The sequence below is a fragment of the Podarcis bocagei genome (genome assembly GCF_964188305.1).
Source record: "Podarcis bocagei genome assembly, chromosome: 16".
Lineage (NCBI taxonomy): Eukaryota > Metazoa > Chordata > Lepidosauria > Squamata > Lacertidae > Podarcis > Podarcis bocagei.
The window spans coordinates 39,266,705-39,290,442 of record NC_138142.1 but is presented as its reverse complement, the minus strand read 5'-3'; the positions used below and the strand labels follow the sequence as shown (position 1 = coordinate 39,290,442).

The following is a 23,738-nucleotide window of genomic DNA, read 5'->3' as shown; positions in this document are numbered from 1 at the left end:
GTGGGAAGGAGTTCCAAAATTTAACTCTGCGCTGCACAAAGAAGGGCTTCCTTTTATCTATCCTGAATCTCCCCATATTTACCTTCAGTGGATGTCCAAGGAGTTCTAGCATTTTGATAGAGGGAGAAGAACTTCCCTCCCACTTGTAATTTTATACACTTCTATCATTGGCACCTCCCGTTTTCTCTAAATGAACTGGACCGGCTTCTCCTTAGAGGAACAAAATTTAGAAACCCGTGCCTGAGTTGTTTTTTTTTTTTTTTAAATTATTTCCCTGTCCCTTTTTCATAGAATCCTAGCATTGTGGAGTTGGAAGGGACCCAACCCCCTGCAATGCATGAATATGCAGCTGTTCTGTACGGGGGTCGAACCTGCAACCTTGGCCTTATCAGTTCCATGCTCTAGCCAACTGAGCGCTCAGTCCTTGTGTGCCATTCTTTTTTAGAATGGAAGGCTCTGCAGGCAGGGACTGTATTGTTTTGAGTGTATGTAAGCCACTCTAGATCATGGCCACTGGTCCCATCACCTCCTGGCAAATAGAAGGGGAAGAAATGGAGGCAGTGAGCGATTTTACTTTCTTGTGCTCCATGATCACTGCAGATGGTGACAGCAGCCACAAAATTAAAAGACGCCTGCTTCTTGGGAGAAAAGCAATGACAAACCTAGACAGCATCTTAAAAAGCAGAGACATCACCTTGACAACAAAGGTCTGTATAGTAAAAGCTATGGTTTTCCCAGTAGTGATCAATGGAAGTGAGAGCTGGACCATAAAGAAGGCTGATCGCTGAAGAGTTGATGCTTTTGAATTCTGGTGCTGGAGGAGACTCTTGAGAGTCCCATGGACTGCAAGAAGATCAAACCTCTCCATTCTGAAGGAAATCAGCCCTGAGTGCTCACTGGAAGGACAGATCCTGAAGCTGAGGCTCCAATACCTTGGCCACCTCATGAGAAGAGAAGACTCCCTGGAAAAGACCCTGATGTTGGGAAAGATGGAGGGCACAAGGAGAAGGGGACGACAGAGGACGAGATGGTGGGACAGTGTTATTGAAGCTACCAGCATGAGTTTGACCAAACTGCGGGAGGCAGTGGAAGACAGGAGTGCCTGGCGTGCTCTGGTCCAGGGCGTCACGAAGTGTCAGACACAACTAAACGACTAAACAACAACAAAAGCCATTCCAGGAGACTTTTTGGCTGAACAGCGGGGTACAACTGCTCTAGATAAAGAGAAGATAGATAGATAGATAGATAGATAGATAGATAGATAGATAGATAGATATAGGTAGATAGATAAGGCATATCTGTAACTGAGCATAGTCAATCCTTTGGTTCGGGCTCTCCTGACCTCTCCCAATATCTCTGCCATCCCAGGGATGATCTATGTGTACACTTCAGTTCCTAACTGAGGAAACCCACCCATCCAGCTATTCCCAACCTGGTGCCCCCTAGATGATCTTCTTGGACTACAACTCCCATCAAACCCCCAGATAGTATGGGTGTGCCGGAGCAGGCAGTTTTGCCATACTGGCTGGGGGCTGATGGGAGTTGTAGTCCAAAACCCCATAGGGTGCATTATCATAGAATCACAGAATTGTAGAGTCAGAAGGGACCTTGAGGGTCATCTAGTCCAACCCCCCGCAATGCAGGGATATTTTTGCCCAACATGGGGCTCAAACCCACAACCCCGAGATTAAGATTCTCATGCTCTAGCGACTTAGCTATTCCTTTCTGGCCCATTAAACTCTGGTTTCCCAAGCAAAAGATAAGGTTGGCTCTACTTGGCTAGTATCCATGACGGCCTGGAAATGGGGGCATAACCAACGGGAATAGGCATATTTTAGTTAAAGATGTCTGGTTCTCTGGAAGCAGTTTCGACTCACTGCAGGCATTTAGACAAGTGGCTTAAAAAAACCCAACCAACCCACCTTATATATATCAACACTCAGAAATCCATTCATGCATTTATAGGTGGTACAATGGGTCGTGCATCTGGCTGTTAACAAAAGGTTATTGGTTCAAGCCCCCCCAGGGATGGCTATGGGCAGGATTCCTGCATTGCAGAGGGTTGGACTCAATCATTCTTGGGGTCCCTTCCAACTCTACAATCCCATGATTCTGTGATATACTTCTTTGTTAGGTAAAGGTAAAGGGACCCCTGACCATCAGGTCCAGTCGTGACCGACTCTGGGGTTGCAGCGCTCATCTCGCTTTATTGGCTGAGGGAGCTGGCGTTCAGCTTCTAGGTCATGTGGCCAGCATGACTAAGCCGCTTCTGGCGAACCAGAGCAGCGCACGGAAACACCGTTTACCTTCCCGCTAGAGTGGTACCTATTTATCTACTTGCACTTTGACGTCCTTTCGATCTGCTAGGTTGGCAGGAGCTGGGACCGAGCAATGGGAGCTCACCCCGTCGTGGGGATTCGAACCGCTGACCTTCTGATCAGCAAGTCCTAGACTCTGTGGTTTAACCCACGGTGCCACACGCGTCCCTGTTCAGTTATTAGAGACATGTAAATGGGAATGTAACAAATTAGAAAGGTGTATTCGGCTCCAAAATTCACTGGCCGGTCCTTTCAGCTTGCTACAGGCGACCGGACAAGTGTCTGTTTTGTATTTTTTATTTTTAAAAAACCTTGTATACATCCATACTCAGACATCTGTTCATGCATAACCTGCCTGTTCCTCTTCCTACCAGACATGCTTCTGCTACCAGTGCTTAAAAATAGCATCCTATTTCGAGCGGAGGAGAGAGAGAGAGAGAGAGAGAGAGGGAGGGAGCAGGGTTGCTTGGCAAACTGTGGGATACTTGCATTCATCCTCGTAAATCCCTTCCCTGACTCCCCTTGCTTCCCCTCTTCCCTGGGGCAGGCGATTATAAAAAAAAGGGGGGGACCGAGAGTCTTTGAACCAGCTGGTTGGTCTATTTAAAATAAAATTTAAAAATCCATTTCACGGCCCACAGGATTTATCAGTGACGTGTTTCCTCGTGTTTCCTCCCCTCCTCCTTTTCATTTCAGTTTCATCTGGTTGTTGATAAGTGAACGTCCTAAATGCTTAGCTGTCTAGAAACAGGGGGATGCCCTCTGAGGAGGGGTAACAATGTTTTGACAAAATAATGGAGGAGAGAATGTGGTCAGATCCTGCTCAGGGGCTTCCTTTTGGGGCATCCGGGTGGTGGGTGCCATGGGCCTGATTCAGCAAGGCTGCTCTTATGTAAGGATGTCTGGAAGGACGGTAAAGTCTTAGCCAAGGTTCACATAGCACCGTGAACGTAATTTTATTGGCTTGCACGCTTTCCGTAGTTATAGCCATGCTCAAGATGGCTTGTCTGAAGGAGCGTCTCCACCCCAATCATTCAGCCCGGATACGGAGGTCCAGCGCCGAGGGCTTTCTGGCAGTTCCCTCACTGCAAGAAGCCAAGTTACAGGGAACCAGGCAGAGGGCCTTCTTGGTGGTGGCACCCCCCCTGTGGAACTCCCTCCCACCAGATGTCAAAGAGAAAAACAACTACCAGACTCTTAGGAGACATCTGAAGGCAGCCCTGTTTAGGGAAGCTTTTAATGTTTGATGCACTACTGTATTTTAATATTTTGTTGGAGGGCGCCCAGAGTGGCTGGGGAGGCCCAGCCAGATGGGTGGGGTAAAAATAATAATATATTATTATTATTATTAATGGCACAAACAAAAAGATCACATAATTATAAGCATAGCAAAAGTAATAACAGGCTATGAATAAAACTCCCAAAAGGAAACAACCAATTTAAACAATTTCCACGTAAAGCACAGGATCTAAAATAGAGGTACAAAAGGTTAATATCGAAAGCAGCAACAAACGCTGCCGCCACCACCACAAAATCCCAATTCATTTATTTTATGGCCTTTCTACCTCACCCTTTTCTCCACGGAGCTCAATGTGGTGTATATGGCTCTCCCCTCCCCTCCATTCAATCATCACGACAACCCTGAAAGGTTGGTTAAGTGGGGCGATTCAAGCTCTGGTCTCCCAGGTCCTTGTTGTCATTTAAGACCCTCCTCTCAACAGCAACCCTATAAGGTAGATCAGGCTGAGAGACAGTGTCTGGCCGAAGGTCAGACGCAGTGAGCTTCATGGCTGAATGTGTGCGATTTAAGCCGTGGTCTCTCCCTGCTCCTAGGCCACTACACAACACTTCCTCTTTGTTTTAAGGCTGACATTGTACAAGGCTGTGAAAAGATCTCCCCAGCTTCTCCCCTTTGGTTGCCGTTTGGCTCCCGGCCTGGGTGCCTGTCTGGCTGCGAGCCCGATGTGAACATCTTGGATAAACGCTGCCGCTTAATTTTAATAAAATATAAGGCTTGTTATGGGCTGCTTGGCTTCACTGTTCACTTGTAATGTGGCCATATTGTTGCTGGACTCCAACTCCCATAGAGGTCTTAGCAGTGAACATAGGGAATGGCCAGGAATTGGGGTCCAGCAATATCTGGAAGGCTTGCAGGAGAGACGATGCAGAAGACATATGACAGCCATCTTCAAATATTTGAAGGTTTGCCCCCCCCGGAAGATGGAGCAAGCTTGTCTGCTGCAGAGGGCAGGGTCTCAACCTATAGATTTAAGTGGCAAGAAAAGAGATTCCGACTTAACCTTGGAAAGAACTTTCTGAGGGTTGTTCAACAGTGGAACGGACTCCCTTGGAAGATGGTAGACTCTCGTTCCTTGGAGGTTTTTAATAATAAATAATAATAATAATAAATTTTATTTATACCCCGCCCTCCCCAGCTAGAGCCGGGCTTAGGGCGGCTAATACCAGTAAAATTACAGTAAAAACATAAGGGGGGGCACCAATTTTAAATACAGGATAAATTTCAATTTAAAATGCAGCCTCATTTTAAAAATAGCCCATAGATCAAGACCATAAGGGGAGGGCAACATAAGGGTCAGACAGTCCAAACCAAAGGCCAGGCGGTACAACTCTGACTTGCAGGCCCCGAGGAAAGTTGTCAAGTCCTGCAGGGCCCTGGTCTCTTGTGACAGAGCGTTCCACCAAGTCGGGGCCAGTACTGAAAAGGCCCTGGCCCTGGTTGAGACCAATCTAACCACCTTGCGAGTTGGGACCTCCAAAATGTTTTCATTTGTGGACCTTAAGGTCCTCCGCAGGGCATACCAGGAGAGGCGGTTCCATAGGTACGTGGTAAGCAGAGGTTGGGCGGCCATCTGCCAGGGTTTCCTTAGCTGTGATTTCTGCATTCCACGGGGTTCGTCTAGATGACCCTCGGCGTCCCTTCTAGATGATTCTCTGTTCTTCTGAGTCACAGTGAGGGCTCTTGTCTCCATGAGTGGGCTGTGGGCTTCCTGGAGGAATCTGTCCACTCTGAGAAGACTTGTCTGTGCTACAAGTCAAATGGCATAACCCTACCATTCAAATGAGGGACGTGGGTGGCGCTCTGGGTTAAACCACAGAGCCTCTTGAGCTTGCCAATCAGAAGGTCGGCGGTTCGAATCCCCGTGATGGGGTGAGCTCCCATTGTTTGGTCCCTGCTCCTGCCAACCTAGCAGTTCGAAAGCACCTCAAAGTGCAAGTAGATAAATAGGTACCGCTCCGGCGGGAAGGTAAACGGCATTTCTGTGCGCTGCTCTGGTTCGCCAGAAGGGGCATGGTCATGCTGGCCACATGACCCAGAAGCTGTACGCCGGCTCCCTTGGCCAGTAAAGCGAGATGAGTGCCGTGACTGGACCTAATGGTCAGGGGTCCCTTTACCTTTACCATTCAAATACTTCTCACTGTATCTCCCCACTCTCCAAAACACACACACACACACACACACACACACACACACACACACACCCCTCCTTCTGCTAAAATGAAAACGCCAGAATCAGCTTTATTTACAACGGCTGAGTTTTCACAGTTCAGGAGTGCAGCGCCATAGTTCACGAATAACAAGCATATTAAAAATATACAACGGCAGGTTTATTTCTCCCTTGCCGCAGCAAGGGAGCTTCGTTGTCTGGGCCTTTTCATTCCGGCAAAATGCACACTTGATTTGTTTTTGGAAATTGGGGCCTGCCTGCTGCCTGTTGGGGGATGTTAAAATGGTTCTTCCCCTGCAGAAAGAACAGATGCCCTTAACGCAAGGAGGGGGAGCATTCTCATTCAATGCCCAGGGTTGTGTTTTGTGTCTGTGTGTGGGGTCCACATCCTATGCTATTAACGCAGGAAGAGTCCTGTTGGATTAGCCCAAAGGGGACCCATCTGGTCCAGCATCTTGTAGTCACAGTGGCCAGCCAGATGATGTGAGAAACCCTCAAATGGGACCTGAGCCCAAGGGCAAGACTCTCCTCTCCTGTGGCTTCCAGCAACTGGTATTCAGAGCTGTTGGCCATCCCTACTTCATGTGGGAGGGAGTTCCATAGTTTAACTATGTGTTGGAGGTATAATTTTTTGGAAAGGGGGGCTGGGGATAAGTCTGGAGCTTTCAAAATATGTACTTAGCAATGCTTTGTATTGTTTTATTGTTTTGTGTACATTCGATTGTAAGATAAAACATATGCGAAGGGACTTGACAGGAAGTCAAAACTGAAGAAAAGATTTTGTAAGATAAAAGGGGGAAAATATTTACTTTCATTATTATCATTTATTATTATTTTTCATTTGTGTGTGTGTGTGTACATATGTGTGTTTTGTATGGAATGTGTGGGAGGAAAGAAGACGGTAAATAACAAATAAACTAAATATTGATGTATGTAATTTTTATTTCTCAATTATATTTAGCGGTAGTATGGTTGTAATGTTTTTTGTAACATAAAATCATTCAATAAAAAATATTATTATTATAAATGTACTTAGCGCTGCCAGCTAGTTCCACGCAAAGGTGGAAGAATTTCTTTTCCTGGTGGGAGAGGCATGCCTGTGAGCGAGAGCAGACCCCAGAATTCCTGGAGATGAGCCCTCTCTGGTTTTTTTGGCTTACTTTTCAAAAAGCATCAGTTTTTCAGAGCGTCAATAGACTCCTAGTTTTGGGCGGTAGGGTTAGTGTGGGCTCTGTCACAGTTATTTCGTTCAGAGAAGCTGGCTACTCATATGATAGAATCATAGAACTGTAGAGGTGGAAGGGACTCTGAGGATCTTGCAGGTTTGGGTTCTGGAAGATTAAAGACAGACAAAAGAAAGGACTTCTTTGACAGGGTATAGTTAAACTATGGAACTCCCTCATGCAGGCTCTTGTTATGTTCTTTATGTGGCCAGATCCACTAAATGCACATTCCTCCTTTGGCCAGTTTGGCCATGCAAGTTTGATTTATAATAATAATAATAATTTATTATTTATACCCCGCCCATCTATCCCCAGCCACTCTGGGCGGCTTCCAACAAAACACTAAAATACAATAACCTATTAAACATTAAAAGCTTCCCTAAACAGGGCTGGCTCTTCTAAAAGTTTGGTAGTTGTTTTTCTCTTTTACATCTGGTGGGAGGGCATTCCACAGGGCAGGTGCCACCACCGAGAAGGCCCTCTGCCTGGTTCCCTGTAACTTGGCTTCTCATAGGGAGGGAACCACCAGAAGGCCCTCGGAGCTGGACCTGAGTGTCCGGGCAGAACAATTTACAGGCTCCCTTCTGTGTGAATTTGCTCCTGTCCTTCGTTCCATGTCTAAAGTGTTCTGGTTTTTGCTTTGTCGTCGTTGCAGGCCCATCACCACCCACGCAGAAGGAGCGACTCCCTCCACTGGCCCGTTGGCTCCCCAAAGGCAAGCTAGGACTTAGACGGATGGGGGCTTCAGCTTGGCAGAGGGCAGCCCTCGAAACGGCTCTCACCCGCCTGCTGGAAGGCCTCAAGTTAGCCTTGTAATTTGGGTGGATAACCCTCCAAGGGGAAGGAGCTGTCCACCCTTTCTGGGTGCTGAACTCAGAAGACCCTGCAGATTTCTCTTATTCGGAAGGAGCTGTCTGGGTGCTGAACTGAGAAGACTCTGTAAGCTTAGTTCTCTGGAGTGCATTTCTCCGCCAACAAAGGGAAGGAGCTGTCCACACTTTCTGGGTGCTGAACTGGGAAGACCCTGCAGGTTTCTCTTATTCGGAAGGAAGGAGCTGTCCACCCGTTCTGGGTGCTGAACTGAGAAGACCTCCCGAGCATATTCCTCTCCCTTTGACCCCCAAAGCGCCAGAACACCATGGATGAAGGTTTCAGAGACCGGACCGCCTTCATCCGCGGGGCGAAAGACATTGCCAAGGAAGTGAAGAAGCACGCCACCAAGAAGGTAGGCAAAGGGGTGGACCGGGTGCAGGATGAGTACACGAAGCGTTCCTACGCCCGCTTTGAGGAGGACGATGACGACGAGGACTACCAGCCCCAGGACGGCTACTATCGTGGGGAGCCGGCAGTGGACGACGAGGGGGCCTCTAGCGACGCCACCGAGGGCCACGACGAGGACGATGAGATCTACGAAGGGGAGTACCAGGGCATCCCCCGGAACGACTCCCTCAAGAGTGGGGACCACTTGACGGCCAACCAGGAGGTGGTGAGCGAGTTCAGGGACTTTGACGACCTGGAAGGGGAGAAGAAGAAGGAGAAGGAAGAACTGGCCCAGCAATATGAGCTGATCCTCCAGGAATGTGGACACGGGAGGTTCCAGTGGACGCTGTACTTTGTGCTGGGGCTGGCCCTCATGGCTGACGGGGTGGAGATCTTCGTGGTGGGCTTTGTTCTTCCCAGCGCCGAGAAGGATATGTGCTTGTCGGACTCCAATAAAGGCATGCTGGGTAAGTCTCCCCAACCAAGGAGAAAATGGGCTGCTGGTGGCGGCGGCAACTTGATGTTGGATTTAAGGGGCTAGGATATAGGTTGGCATTTATGTGTACAGTCATACCTTGGGTTACAGATGCTTCAGGTTGCGTTATTTTGGGTTGTGCAGAATGGGTTACTTCCAGGTTTCGGCGCTTGTGCATTCGCAGAAGCGCTAAATCACACTTTGCGCATGCGCAGAAGCACTGAATTGCAACCCGCGCGTGCGCAGACGTGGCGCTGCAGGTTGCAGACACTGCGGGTTGCGAATGTACTTCCTGCACGGATCACATTCGCAACCCGAGCGTCCACTGTACGCCGCCTTTCAGACAACTCCACCTGCCCCAAGATAGCACACAAGTGCGAAATCCAAGTTTGAAAAAGCCTCATTGACAGTGTCTATAAGCTGTTTGCATGGGTTTTAGGCAGAGGGTGAGCTGGCTGACCCTAGCACAGGGATATCCAACATGGGGCCCTCTAGGGGTTGTTGAACTACAGCTCCCATCTGTCCAAGACAGAGCGACCAAGAGTCAAAGATGATTGGAGTCCAACAGCACCTGTAAGTCATCCTGCTGGCTATCCCCGCTTTTGGCACAAATGCAAGGACACTTGCCGTGTTGTGTCTTGAGTGACAGCCTCAGTAATATGGAGATAAGGTCTCAGCAGAACCCTGGACAGCTCCATGCAGGGATGCATGAGAGCAAAGCTTGGATGTTGTTTCAGCACCAGCCAGAACAGATACATAAATAGGCAACTCTATCTGAGCAGCTAGCCCCGCCTTCTGTGGGAGGAGCCTCTTTATTTAAAGGGGCCCAAGATGTTTTAGCAGACATCAACTCCAACAGAGCAGGGGAGGGTGAGGTTTTGCTTGGGGCTTTAGAGCAGCAACTAGAGGAGGGCACCGCCATGTCCTTGGGCTGAATGGTAACCAGCCCAACAGCCTCCTCTTGTGCAAGGGCTTCTTCTGGTTCAGTGTGCACATCTGGGGCAGGGTATGGGGAATTCCCTCTCCAACTCCAGCCCCCTGCCTCATCCCCTGAAGGAGAAGTGCTAGCAGTGATGTAGCAGTTAGGGTGTTGGACCAGGACCTGGGAGAGACCAGGGCTCAAACCCCCAACTTGGCCCAGAGTGAAGCTCACTGGCTGTGACTTTGTGCCTGTCGCTGCCTCTCAGCCTAACCTACCTTACAGGGTTGTTGTGAGGATTAAATGAGAAGGAAGGGAGAACCACGTACCACACCTTGAGCTCCTTGGAGAAAAAGGTGGGAGAGAAATACAATAAATACAAATAATAAGTAAAGGGAGCCTGATCCCAGGAACATGACACTGCGGGGAGAAGGACACTCAGTTGAAGCATGGCTGGTGCTGAAACAACGTCCAAACTCTGGTCTTACCATTAGGCGCAGTGAGTCGGCAGATGTTGGGCAGCGTGTGTGTGAGTGATGAAGTTTCTAATTAATTGTAAACACTCCTCTACATGGGATCCCCTCTCCCCCGCCTCTTAACGATAAAAACCTGTAGCGAGCTAGGGCTTCAGGAAGACATTGGTTTTGTATAGCTGTCCGTTTGATGTGCTAGCTTATCAGGGCATTCTTGTTTTGGCTTTTACATGGGAATTGCCCTGAAATCATAGGCGCCCTCTATTCCACATGGAGTTCAAAGTGGTTCATCCTGAATCCTGACCACCTCGTTTTGCGGAACTGCCTTCAAGTGCCAGGATGTTAAACAGTCTGGACACAGACTGAGACCCAGTCTGGAGTATGGAATTCCCTGCCGCATGGTGTATCAATCGACACAATTTTTAAAGGAGTTCAGAAAAATCGATGGAGGAAAAGGCTGCTGGTGGCTACTAGCCGTGATGGTGAAGTTCTGCCTCCTCTATCGGGGGCAGCGGCTGCAAATCACAGACAGGGAGAGCATGGCTGTTGCACTCAGGTCCTGCCAATGCGCTTCCCAGGAGACGCATCTGGTTGACCTCTGGGAGAACAGGGCAAGGGGGGCCATTTGCCTGATCCATCTGGCCCTTCTCATGTCCTGATGGAGCCTCCAGGTGCAGAGACAGTCTATCTAAACTCCTAGATTCTTAGGGGCATTTGGCCACTGTGAGAAGGTTGGATTTGATGGGCCTCCTTTGGCCTGATGGCTTAGACAAATTCACCAGCGGAGGATGAGGCCACCAGTCACAATGGCTGTTGGAGGCAGCATGCCCCTGGATACCAGTTTCTGGGAGTAACAAATGGGGAGACGGCTCTCGCACTCAGGTCCCTGCTTGCGGGATTCCCCATTTGGGCATCTCGTTGGCCAGTGTGAGAAAAGGATGCTAGACTTAGATGGGCCCCTTCAGCTTGATTCAGCAGCTGTGCTCTTCTTAGGTCATTATGAAACCTCCAGGTCCAGAGGCAGTCTATCTGGATTCCTAGGTTCTTTGGTGAATTTGGCTTCTGTGAGAACAGGATACAGGACTAGGAAGGCCCCCTTGGGCAGCTGATCCATCATCTGGGCTCTCCTGATGTTCCTTTGAAGTCAGTGCCTTCTCCTTGTTAAGCTCACTTATTACACACAGGATTGTGGGACTTTCAACATCACCCTTGACTATTTATTGCATTGGCAACCCATCCCTTAGCATGCAGGATCCAAGCGTGGGAGACCACATTAAGCTGCAATAATTGTTGTTGTTGTTTAGTCGTTTAGTCGTGTCCAACTCTCTGTGACCCCCTGGACCAGAGCACGCCAGGCACTCCTGTCTTCCACTGCCTCCCGCAGTTTGGTCAAACTCATGCTGGTAGCTTTGAGAACACTATCCAACCATCTGGTCCTCTGCCGTCCCCTTCTCCTTGCGCCCTCAACCTTTCCCAACATCAGGGTCTTTTCCAGGGAGTCTTCTCTTCTCATGAGGTGGCCAAAGTCTTGGAGCCTCAGCTTCAGGATTTGTCCTTCCAGTGAGCACTCAGGGCTGATTTCCTTCAGAATGGAGAGGTTTGATCTTCTTGCAGTCCATGGGACTCTCAAGAGTCTCCTCCAGCACCACAATTCAAAAGCATCAATTCTTCGGCGACCAGCCTTCTTTATGGTCCAGCTCTCACTTCCATACATCACTACTGGGAAAACCATAGCTTTAACTATACGGACCTTTGTTGGCAAGGTGATGTCTCTGCTACAATAATACAGTTCATTAAAACGCAAGGCAGCCACCAACCTCAAGAACCTAGTAGAAGCGCAGTATACATCACCGGCATCTTAAAAAGCGATAAACGCAATAATGCTTTGGCAAACAGACCGGACCTCACAGCAGCCATTTCCCGATGGCCTGGGCTGAAAGGCGGGGAGCCCCGTAGAATCGTGACGACAACAAAAATCATCGCAGCCTTAATCCCTAACTCGGCCATCTCATGCGGCAAAACTGGCTCGAAGCAGAGGGACGTCGCTGCATGCTCAGAGGCCGGGGTTGAAGCCTCGCCCGCTGCGGTCCTGGGAGGCAGGGGGCGAATTGGGCCTGGCTGAGTTTTGCACTGGTGTGATCAGTCCGGATTTCTGCTCCAGGCTCGAGAGCGGAATGCGGCAAGGTTGTGACTCATCGCCTCCTCTCTCTCTCTCTCTCTCGTTCCCCCCTCCCCATTCCTAATTTAGGAATAATGTGTCAGAATCGCAGTGGCCCCCAAGCTTATCTCCCTGCTTCACAAGGCACTGCGGAGGCCCTGGTTGCTGTGGCGGAAAAGCTTAGGCAGGATTATATCCCTCTGAAAAGGAACTGTGGTGGAAGGGCGGGGGAAGCAGAGGAAACCGTGCTTTTTGCGGGGGCGCCAAAGTGAGGAGGGCCTACGGGGGCGATGTGCAGGGGGGGGGGAAATGCTGGCATTTCGAGGCAAAACTGACACCGGCTTTTCCGCGCAGACTGCACTGCGGCAAGGCTGATGTCCCCTGCTGAAGGCCTGCAGAGACAGGACATCGCATTCCCACAGGCCCCCAAATTGGGGCCGGGGAGGGTTCCCCTTTGGCCTAGAGGCTATGGAGAGAGAGAGAGGGGGGGGTCTTCACTGTCTCTCTGTTCATCGAATCGTAGAAGTGAGTCAGAGCAATGGGGCCCATCTAGGCCAGTGTTGTCTGCTCGGTCTGGCAGCAGCTCTCCATCGTTTCGGAGACGGACTGCTTCCCAGTGCTTAAATGCTATTGGGGCTTGAACCCGGGACCTTCTGCATGCAGAGCAAGTGTTCTACCACTGAGCTACAGCCCTTACCCTAAAAAGCAATGCTCTAGTCCTCATGGTTCCGAGCAAAGGGCTGATTTAAAACAAGAACAAGAGAAGCTGCCTTATACCCAGTCCTCCTATTGGCGCATCTAGTGTTGCCTACACTTGCTGGCAGCAGCTCTCTGGGTTTTCATCTCTGCCCAGAGAGATGCTGGGGATTGAAGCCTCATACAGCCTTTCCTATAAAAATAAGCTAAGATCCCGGTCCTCACAGTTCTGATGAAGCGACTGATTTAAATAGGAACCTGCCAACATCTTTTTTCGGAAGGCTGAGCTCTGGCACCCTTTGCGGATCGGGGTGAAGTCAGCCGCAGCTCCTCCTTGCCAAAGATCCATGCAGAGAGCCTGTGCTTCAAGCCATCACTACCTTGGCCTGGCAGCAACTGGGAACCCTTTTGGGATTCTTTCTGCCTGCTCTCCATCAACTCCTCCTCCTCCTCCTCCTCCGTCTTCCCTTCCTGAACTCGGAGCGTCCTCGACCGAAGATGACCCGCTTGTGTTCTTGCCAGGGAGCAGATGCCGGGAATAGCTGGCTCTGAAGCAGGGGGAGTTGGATGGATGGCGACTCCTCTCCCTCTGTCAGGCGATGTGGCTGAACGGGGAGAATTGTTTAACCAGTTTGGGGGTTGCTGTGTAGGGCTGCCCTTATCACCCCATCAGCAGAGATCACAAGCAGGTTGTGTGTGCACGTGTGTCCCATGTAGTCGGGCAACTGACATGTCAGTCGCCTGGTGTCACAATGACGGCCTGTTTTTCCTTTGCCTGCCCCGCTGGAAATCAAACCACCCCAGCAAAGGAACAGCGCCTTGGAGATACTGGCGACCAGCTGATTGGCAGGAGACCCCGCCATCCTCTGCAGGTGATGGAAGCACGTAAGAGCAGCCCTCCTGGATCAGGCCAATGACCCATCTGGCCCAGGATCCTGCTCTCACAGTGGCCAACCAGGTGTGTCTTTTGGGAAACCCGCAAGCAGCACAAGAGCTCTTATGTCAACACAGTCTGTCAACGCAGTCAAATACAGTCAATATTTCCTCCCAAGTGATCAGCCTCAAACTGAAGCCATGTCTTACATTTACAGTACAGCTTACCTCTCCGCCCCCAAGAATCCTGGGAACTGCGGCTTGCTGGGGGCGCTGGGAAAGGTAGCACCGCAAAGGGTGAAACTACAATTCCCAGTGTTCTTTGGGAAAAGCCGTGCGCTTTTTTGATACAGTTTTATTTACACTTTTCACATTACAGTGGTACCTCGGGTTATATACGCTTCAGGTTACAGACTCCGCTAACCCAGAAATATTACCTTGGGTTAATAACTTTGCTTCAGGATGAGAACAGAAATTGTGTGGCGCCAGCGGCAGGCCCCATTAACTCAAGTGGTGCTTCAGGTTAAGAACAGTTTCAGGTTAAGAACAGACCTCCAGAACGAATTAAGTTCTTAATCCGAGGTACCACTGTACAATAAAAGGCCAACTAATTACACACACAAAAATAATAAAAAGAAAAAGAATAAAATAACAGAGAAAAGAAAGAAGGGATAGATAAGTACAGAATCATCTCTCGCAGATATATCTTAACTTTTGAGCCATACAGAAAAGGGCGTGTGCTCCCAGCTCACACATGGGGAGCGTCCCTCTTTTCCCCCAGCCTCTCACCCCGAGAGATTTCCCTGTGCACTTTAAATGTGCATTGAGTGTGCTTTGAATATATTGCGTGGATCTGCCCCCAAACTTATTTGTAGCGCTGTGGCTGCATCAGGTGGATTTCTGGGCGGAGGAGGGGCAATGTTTTGCCAAGCCAACAGTTCATCAGGAGGGGATTTCTCCCAGCAGTTGATTAAGGGCGAGGAGAAAACGCACGTCTTCTTCTCTTTCTATTTCCCTCTCTGCCACCCACCCTTAGCCCCTAAATTGCTTTTTAGCAAGCCCTGAGCAACCTGCCATTCCTAATCAGCATGGTTTGGAGCAGGAGGGAGGGAGGGAGAGAGAGAAAAGCAAGCTGTGACTCATGCAAATGATGAGACTAGAGGGATGCTCCGAAAAGGCAGAGATTTGTCCTTTCATGGTGGGGTGGCACTGGGGGAGGGACGGCTGGATGACTGAGGAGCTCCAGTGAAGACGGATGCTGGGTGATCCAGGGCAGACAAAAGAAAGGACTTCTTCACGCAGCGCAGAGTTAAACACTGGCCGCTAATCTAGATGGCTTCAAAAGAGGATTGGACAAACTCATGGAGGAGAAGAGGGCTACTGATGGCCACTAGCCAGAATAGCTATGCTCTACCTCCAACCATCAGGGATGTGGGTGGCGCTGTGGGTTAAACCACAGAGTCTAGGGCTTGCCGATCAGAAGGTCGGCGGTTCGAATCCCCGCGACGACAGGATGAGCTCCCGTTGCTCAGTCCCTGCTCCTGCCAACCTAGCAGTTCAAAAGCACACCAAAAAGTGCAAGTAGATAAATAGGTACCACTCCGGCAGGAAGGTAAACGGCGTTTCCGTGCGCTTCTCTGGTTTGCCAGAAGCGGCTTAGTCATGCTGGCCACATGACCCGGAAGCTGTACGCCTGCTCCCTCGGCCAATAAAGCGAGATGAGCGCCGCAACCCCAGAGTCGGCCACGACTGGACCTAATGGTCAGGAGTCCCTTTACCTTTACCTCCAACCATCAGAGGCAACGATGCTTCTGAACAGCAGTTGCTGAACACCAAAGGGATCTTATACTCAAGGAATCTTTGCTCAGGTCCTGCTTGGTTTCCCTTTGGATAGATAGATAATTTATTACAGGCAAAGAGCAGCTCACATAACATAACACAATAAAAACAGCGTTCGTAAAGATAAAATATACAATCGGAGCAGATTGCAGCAATAGCTCATGAGTTAAAATTGAGATATAGACATACACCCGTACAACTGAGATTTGGGCTACCATAAAAAATTGACCCTGAAGCGCCCCAAAGGGAGACTTCAGCATTTCCCTAGTAAGCTATTTTATTCCAGAGGATGTTCTGTGCCTACAAATCTGTGCGCAGAATCTGGCTACCAGCCTGAGAGGAGAGAATGAAGTTTAGACTTCTCTGAAAGATCGGCGAGCCTCATCAGCAAAGGATCAATGGTGTCTCTACGAATATCAACATAAAAAGGACATCTAAAAAATATATGTTTGGGGCTTCCTATTTCCCCTAATGGGCAGGTGCAAAGTCTCTGTGCATACGGGACCCTTCTATAGGAGCCTTCCAGAACCGGTGAGGGCAAGGCTGAGCTTCTAGCAAGAGTGAAAGCCCTACTTGTGTTTCATAGAATCATAGAATCCTAGAGTTGGAAGAGACCACAAGGGCCATCGAGTCCAACCCCCTGCCAAGCAGGAAACACCATCAGAGCACTCCTGACATATGGTTGTCAAGCCTCTGCTTAAAGACCTCCAAAGTAGGAGACTCCACCACACTCCTTGGCAGCAAATTCCACTGTCGAACAGCTCTTACTGTCAGGAAGTTCTTCCTAATGTTTAGGTGGGATCTTCTTTCTTGTAGTTTGGATCCATTGCTCCATGTCCGCTTCTCTGGAGCAGCAGCAGAAAACAACCTTTCTCCCTCCTCTATGTGACATCCTTTTATATATTTGAACATGGCTATCATATCACCCCTTAACCTCCTCTTCTCCAGGCTAAACATGCCCAGCTCCCTTAGCCGTTCCTCATAAGGCATCGTTTCTTTCCTTTGGAACATCTGGGTGGCCACTGGCCAACGGAAGGGAAAAAAGAAAGGAGTTTATGCCACACTCCCCCACATGCCAGTGGCTCCCAGATGTTTGCAGTTAGGATCGTGACTGGGCCATGGACCTCTGTGGTCAGCCCTAAGGCATCCTGCTGCTCAGCCTCGGTCTGAAATTTCAGAATGACAACGCCGGTCCACTTCAAAGGGCTGCTGTAAGGATTTATCCAAACCACTGGCGGTTCTATTAGCACCAAACCCCTTCCAGATCTGCAATTTGGGGATGAAGATAGGGTTTAAATAGATAGGAGAGGATATATTAATTGCAGTTTATCCTTCCAGGCGCCCACGTGTGTGGGTTGAACATGCACCAAGCAGAGTTTAAAGTCCCATCCTTAGCAGAAAAATGGAAAGCAAATATGAACAGGCTGCAAAGTCTTCTTTTAATTAAGTCCCGCTGCGAAGCAAGCTGGCTCCCCAAATTCTTACCCTGCTTAACAAAGAATCAGACAACAAACTGGGAAGTTTGAAGTATGATTTACTTATTCATAGCCATGCATTGGTTCTCAGCTTCTTCTTCAGTTAAAACTATGCAGGTAAAATACTGATATTGAGATTAAAGTCAGAGGGAGGTTCTTGGCTGACTGAGGAGAAGGAGAGAGAGAAAGGGAACAGGAAATACTTCTTTGATTCTTCCTGCTCGAGAGAGGAGGGGAAATGACATCACACAGAGCCCTTTCTACCAATCACATTTCTATGGTCTGGGTCTCTGCCTATCAGCAATACAGCTCTGGGGTCATTAGCCCCTAAACTCAAAACTAGCAAGAATATTAAGTGTTGGATTTGATTGCAATCTCCCAGGGATGGCACCATCAGCAACAACACGGTTTACAGGGTTGTTGTAAAGATTATGAAAACGTCCTTGAAGCTTGAGAAAGGGCAGGATTTAAGGGGGTTTAAAATTGCAATCACAGCCGCTCAGATCTTGATAGACAAGCTTTACTAGCAGCAGGTTCAACCCCCAAAGACATCTCTAGGTATGTCTGGGAGAGACCTCCCTGCCTGAAACCCTGGACAGCTGCTGCCAGTCAGTGTGGACAATACTGAGCTTAAGGTAAAGGGACCCCTGACCATTAGGTCCAGTCGTGGCCGACTCTGGGGTTGCGGCGCTCATCTCGCTTTATTGGCCGAGGGAGCTGGCGTACAGCTTCCGGGTCATGTGGCCAGCATGACTAAGCCGCTTCTGGCGAACCAGAGCAGTGCACGGAAACACCGTTTACCTTCCCGCCAGAGCAGTACCTATTTATCTACTTGCACTTTGACATGCTTTCGAACTGCTAGGTTGGCAGGAGCAGGGACCGAGCAACGGGAGCTCACCGCGTCGCGGGGATTCGAACCACCGACCTTCTGATCGGCAAGTCCTAGGCTCTGTGGTTTAATCCACAGCGCCACCCGCCTCCCTAATACTGAGCTAGATGCACCCTAATGGTCTGCTTCAGTGAAATGCAGCTTCCCACAGCCCTGTGCGCTGCCAAACGTCAGCAAATTGTTTAGAGCGAGCCCTTTTTCCAAGAGAAAAAGGGAGAAGTAAGTCCATGCTTCCACTGGCCTCGTGTTTTTGAAAGGTGTTTCTGAAGGTGGGAAGCGGTCTCTCTCTCTCTCTCTCTCTCTCTCTCTCTCTCTCTCTCTCTGTGCACGCCAGATGAAGGCTCTTCTCATTCTGCTGATGTCATTATTTCCCAACACCCCCCCACCCCTATTTCACCCTGCTGGGATTGGGCGGCTGAAAAACGGCTGTCTTATTCCTCCCGTTTGTCACTTCCCATCGCTCAGCCGCATCCCAGCCCTGTGACTGCAGTTCAGATTTATGGAGAAGGCAGGATAAAAATAGACCTCACTCTCTGCTGCGTACACTCTGCCTCCCGGCTCTCCCTCTCGCTTCTCCCTGTAAAAATCCTCTCGTTCGCAGCAGAAGTCCCTTGGCATCTGGGGGTTTCATCTCGGTGGCCCCATCTTCCCAGGCCATAGCGCCTGCCCTGCATTCAGCCATGGCTTATGACATTTGTGTGTGTGTGTGTGTGTGCGTGTGTGTGTGTGAGAGAGAGATAACTTTTCAACTTAACTCCGAAAACAATTATGGGACACGGGTGGCACTGTGGGTTAAACCACAGAGCCTAGGATTTGCTGATCAGAAGGTCGGTGGTTCGAATCCCCGCGATGGGGTGAGCTCCCGTTGCTCGTTCCCTGCTCCTGCCAACCTAGCAGTTCGAAAGCATGTCAAAGTGCAAGTAGATAAATAGGTACCGCTCCAGCGGGAAGGTAAACGGCGTTTCCCTGCGCTGCTCTGGTTTGCCAGAAGTGGCTTAGTCATGCTGGCCACATGACCCGGAAGCTGTACGCCGGCTCCCTCGGCCAATAAAGCGACATGAGCACCACAACCCTTGAGTCGGTCACGACTAGACCTAATGGTCAGGGGTCCCTTCACCTTTACCTTTATAGGGTGCCTACATTCTGCATGGACTGGTTGCATGGCAACATGCACAAAAGGCTTTAGATACTTATTAGCTCCATAAATTACCATATAGCATATATTCAACACAAAAAAGCGACAATTTGTTGTTGACAAAGGACAGCTGGACATATAAAGGGCCCCATTACCTTCAGTAGCTTAGGGCCTCGTGAAACCCCAATCCGGCCCTGTCTATGATATGCTATGAGACCCATGGTCATCTCCCTTGCATGTGAGAAACGAGGGCACTGGTGGCGCCTGCCATATTTTGAGCACTGGAGATCCCACAGCTTCTGCGAGAGGCGCCTAGTTTTCGGAAGTGACTCTGGGCCACAAAATGGTCTGGTGGGGGCGGCAGCGGGGGGAGGGCATTGAATGCCGCAGTGCAGTCCCGAACGTGCATACAGTGCCTGATGCAAAAAGGGGAAGCAGGTAATCCCTTATTGACACACACACACATCTATATGAATGAATATATGAGTGAACTGGTGCAGGTAAAAGGGCTTGTGAGGAGGAATCTCATCTCTGCAGGGGAAGAAGCAAAATGAAACGAAATCCGCTGCATCTGTCAGGGCTGCGTAGTTGGCCTGATATCTGGTGGCTTAATCCGGGGATTAGCTGGACGCAGTGGCAAGCGGCTTAGCGGAGCCACTTGGCCGCCGCAGGATGCCCAGTTCTCATCACGGCTGGAGGGATTATCTGCCCACCGCCCACAGGAGGGCGAGACACAGCGATGGCCTTTCCCATCCCACTCCTCCTCTCTTTACGCCGCCCCCTCCCCACCCCTGTGTGCCCAGAGCAAAGCGCGCTGCTGCACGGAGGCCGAGTCCCACTGCAGTGAAAACCGCCCAGGCGCTGTTGCCATCGTTTGACTCCAGCTGCCGCACGACACCCACGTGCTGAGTCACCAGAGCCCCCTGCTGAGCCAGGCATATCCTCCCTGGCCCTTTTGCATCACCCCCAGCGAAGGGTAGGAGCTGAGGGTCTTTCATTTGCCAGGTGCTGCCTGAGGATGGTGCACTGTGGCCAGAAAGCCATTACAGTTTGGGCAGTGGTGGAAGAAGATAAGGAGAGCCTGCTAGATGAGGCCAAAGGGTCTAGAAACATGGGAAGGTGCCCAGTACGGAGTCAGACCATGGGTATTGTGCAGAATTGATGCTTTTGAATTCTGGTGCTGGAGGAGACTCGTGAGAGTCCCATGGACTGCAAGAAGATCAGACCTCTCCATTCTGAAGAAAACCAGCCCTGAGTGCTCACTGGAAGGGCAGATCCTGAAGCTGAGGCTCCAAGACTTTGGCCACCTCATGAGAAGAGAAGACTCCCTGGAAAAGACTTTGATGTTGGGAAAGATGGGGGGCACAAGGAGAAGGGGACGGCAGAGGACGAGATGGTGGGACAGTGTTCTCGAAGCCACAAACATGAGTTTGACCAAACTGCGGGAGGCGGTGGAAGACAGGAGTGCCTGGCGTGCTCTGATCCAGGGGGTCACGAAGAGTCGGACACGACTAAATGACTAAACAACAACGTTCTCTTTTGCTCCCCTCTCCCCGCCTTCGCTATGCAAATCCAGATTTGTGATGCGGCGCTGCAAATCCGCCAATGGGCACTGCGCTCTGACTTCACGCAAGTCCTCCAATGCTGGCTGTGTGACGACAGCCTTGCATTTTTCTGTATATAAGAGAGCAGAGTTCCCAAACTCCAGCACTCTCCAAGAACTCATGAAACCGCATGGGAAAGTTGGGACGTCAGCCTGGCTGTATCTTCTGGGGGGGGGGGAGGGGGCAGGGACCCTCACATCTAAATTTTATTTTCACATTTATATCCTACCCTTTTTTCATCCATGGAGCTAAAGGTGCCATTCACAGTTCTCCTCCTCCTCATTTTGTCCCAACAACCCTGTGAGGTTGGTTAGGCTCAGTGACTGCCCCATGCCAAGGAGAGGATTTGAACCCTGGTCTCCCATGCCCTAGTCTGACACTCTAACCACTACACCACATTGGATGGGTAATCTCTGGCTTGGGGGCCAAAAGACTCCCCTGTCTGGCCCTTGGAGTTCTCCCCAGTGTGAGAGAGCCAGTGTGGTGTAGTGGTTAAGAGTGGTAGTATTGTAATCTGGGGAACCGGGTTCGCTTCCCCGCTCCTCCACCTGCAGCTGCTGGGTGACGTTGGGCCAGTCACACTTCTCTGAAGTCTCTCAGCCCCACTCACCTCACAGAGTGTTTGTTGTGGCGGAGGAAGGGAAAAGGAGATTGTTAGCCGCTTTGAGACTCCTTAAAGGGAGTGAAAGGCGGGATATCAAATCCCAAACTCCCCAGCTCATGCCTCTTGTCCAAACCCTCCTGGAATGTATTTGCTTGGCTTGGGACATGTCTTTGAACTCTGATAACGCCTGTGCTTGCCTGAATGGGGGACAGGGAGTGTGCATGTGTGTATTATCTATTCATCATTTGACAAAACTTATACAGTGGTCCCTCAGGTTACAGACGCTTCAGGTTACAGACTCCACTAACCCACAAATAGTACCTCGGGTTAAGAAGTTTGCTTCAGGATGAGAACAGAAATCGTGCGGCAGCAGCGGGAGGCCCCATTAGCTAAAGTGGTGCTTCAGGTTAAGAACAGTTTCAGGTTAAGAACGGACCTCCAGAACGAATTAAATTCTTAACCAGAGGTACCACTGTACATGAGTTTGCAAAATCTCAAAGTGTGTTGCAAAGGGAATAAAACAAAATTATCAGTAAAAACAGCCCTGTGACATATTCAAAAGAAAAAAACCAGCAACACGCTAAAAGCGGATTGAAGCATGTGTCTCCATGTCCAAGTTGGCTTGTCTAAGCAAAAGTGTTTCTAGCAGGATCCGAAAAAAGTACAGTCATGCCTCTCAACTCCCGAATGCCTTGGGAGTCGAACGTTCTGGCTCCTGAATGATCGAAAACCAGAAGTGATTGTTCCGGTTTTCGAACGTTCTTTTGGAAGCCGAACGTCTGACGGCTCCTGCAGCCAATTAGAAGCCACACTTTGGTTTCCAAATGTTTTGGAAGTTGAACGGACTTCTGAAATGGATTCCGTTTGACTTCCGATGTACGACTGTACCATGAAGGGGCTTGCACCATGTCAACAGGCAGAAAGTTCCCAAGCGCTGGTGCTGCCACACTAAACGATTGATTGCTTTACGAATGTGGAACGAGTCTTAATGTTTGCCTGTGACAGGGCTAGTTCTGCAAAAAAGTAGCCTATTGTACAAGAGAGGGCAGTCGTGGCCCCCAAAGGGTTTCCCATAAGCAGTTGTTGCCCTTGGGCAGAGAATGATTCCCCATCCCTGTCGGCAAATCTTCCCTAACTGCAGTCGATGAGGGGTGAGTGGTTCTGCTATGTGCTCTCCTTGTCTTCCTCTAGGACTCATTGTTTACCTGGGCATGATGGTCGGTGCCTTCCTCTGGGGCGGCCTGGCGGACCGGCTTGGGCGCAGGCAGTGCCTCCTGATGTCCCTTTCCGTCAACAGCGTCTTCGCCTTCTTCTCCTCCTTTGTCCAGGGTTATGGCACTTTCCTCTTCTGCCGGCTCCTCTCCGGCGTGGGGTAAGGCATGTTCTGTGTTCGGTCCCCAGATTCTGGGAGATGCCCTTTGGGGATCTCTGTTCGAGCCTTCAGCACATCTCTTTCTCCTCCTCCTCCTCCTCCTCCTCCTCCTCCTCCTCCTCCTCCTCCTCCTCTTCTTCTTCGTTTTCTCCCCCTCCTCCTCTTCCTCCTCCTTTTCTATCACCATGAACTATGAACTTAAAAAGAAAGATAAAGGACCCCTGACCATTAGGTCCAGTCGTGAACGACTCTGGGGTTGCGGAGCTCATCTCACGTGACTGGCCGAGGAAGACAGCGTTTGTCCGCAGACAGTTTTTCCGGGTCATGTGGCCAGAATGACTAAGCCGCTTCTGGCAAACCAGAGCATGGAAACACAGTTTACCCTCCCGCTAGAGTGGTACCTATCTATCTACTTGCACTCTGATGTGCTTTCGAACTGCTAGGTTGGCAAGAGCAGGGACCGAGCAACGGGTGCTCACCCCGCCGTGGGGATTCAAACTATGAGAACTAGGAACTTAGCTTTTCCAAATTCTTTTTAAAATGAAGGGAGGTGTGTGAGAGAGATAGATATCCTCACACAGCCGTGTGCTGAACTTCCGGCTCTGGGGAATAAATTCTGAGGATGATGTCCTTGAAGACTGAACGGGGGGCATGCAAATGTTTGCACACACCTGCTCGAAACGCATTGGTTTGTCTGGATTTTATGCTAGAATTAAAAAACAAAGAAATGTACAGCTAACAGATCTGCTGACCTGATTCTCCCTCTGACACCATCCAGTGGGTCGTCTGGGTTTTGCTTTTTTGAATTGGGGTTATAGTCAAACAAGGGATTCGGGTGGCGCTGTGGTCTAAACCACTGAGCCTCCTGGGCTTGCTGATCAGAAGGTTGGCGGTTCGAATCTGCACTCTGTCCCAGCTCCTGCCTACCTAGCAGTTCGAAAGCACGCTAGTGCAAGCA

General features: G+C 49.9%; 1 protein-coding gene and 1 long non-coding RNA gene across 2 annotated transcripts in view; one reads left to right on the top strand and one right to left on the bottom strand.

The window, feature by feature from the left end:
• Nucleotides 1-16,027, bottom strand: part of LOC308575364 — a 63,289-nt gene extending 47,262 nt beyond the window's left edge. The window contains exon 1 of the long non-coding RNA XR_014002815.1: nucleotides 15,791-16,027. This is a non-coding gene — a long non-coding RNA (uncharacterized lncRNA). The remainder of the gene's footprint in view (nucleotides 1-15,790) is intronic.
• The window catches only part of SV2A (synaptic vesicle glycoprotein 2A), a 52,192-nt gene that overhangs the window by 7,901 nt on the left and 20,553 nt on the right, over nucleotides 1-23,738 (top strand). Inside the window, exons 2-3 of the mRNA XM_081173544.1 lie at nucleotides 7,664-8,735; nucleotides 22,600-22,780. Coding sequence (XP_081029670.1) covers nucleotides 8,147-8,735; nucleotides 22,600-22,780 — 770 coding nt within the window. The 5' untranslated portion in view covers nucleotides 7,664-8,146. The remainder of the gene's footprint in view (nucleotides 1-7,663; nucleotides 8,736-22,599; nucleotides 22,781-23,738) is intronic.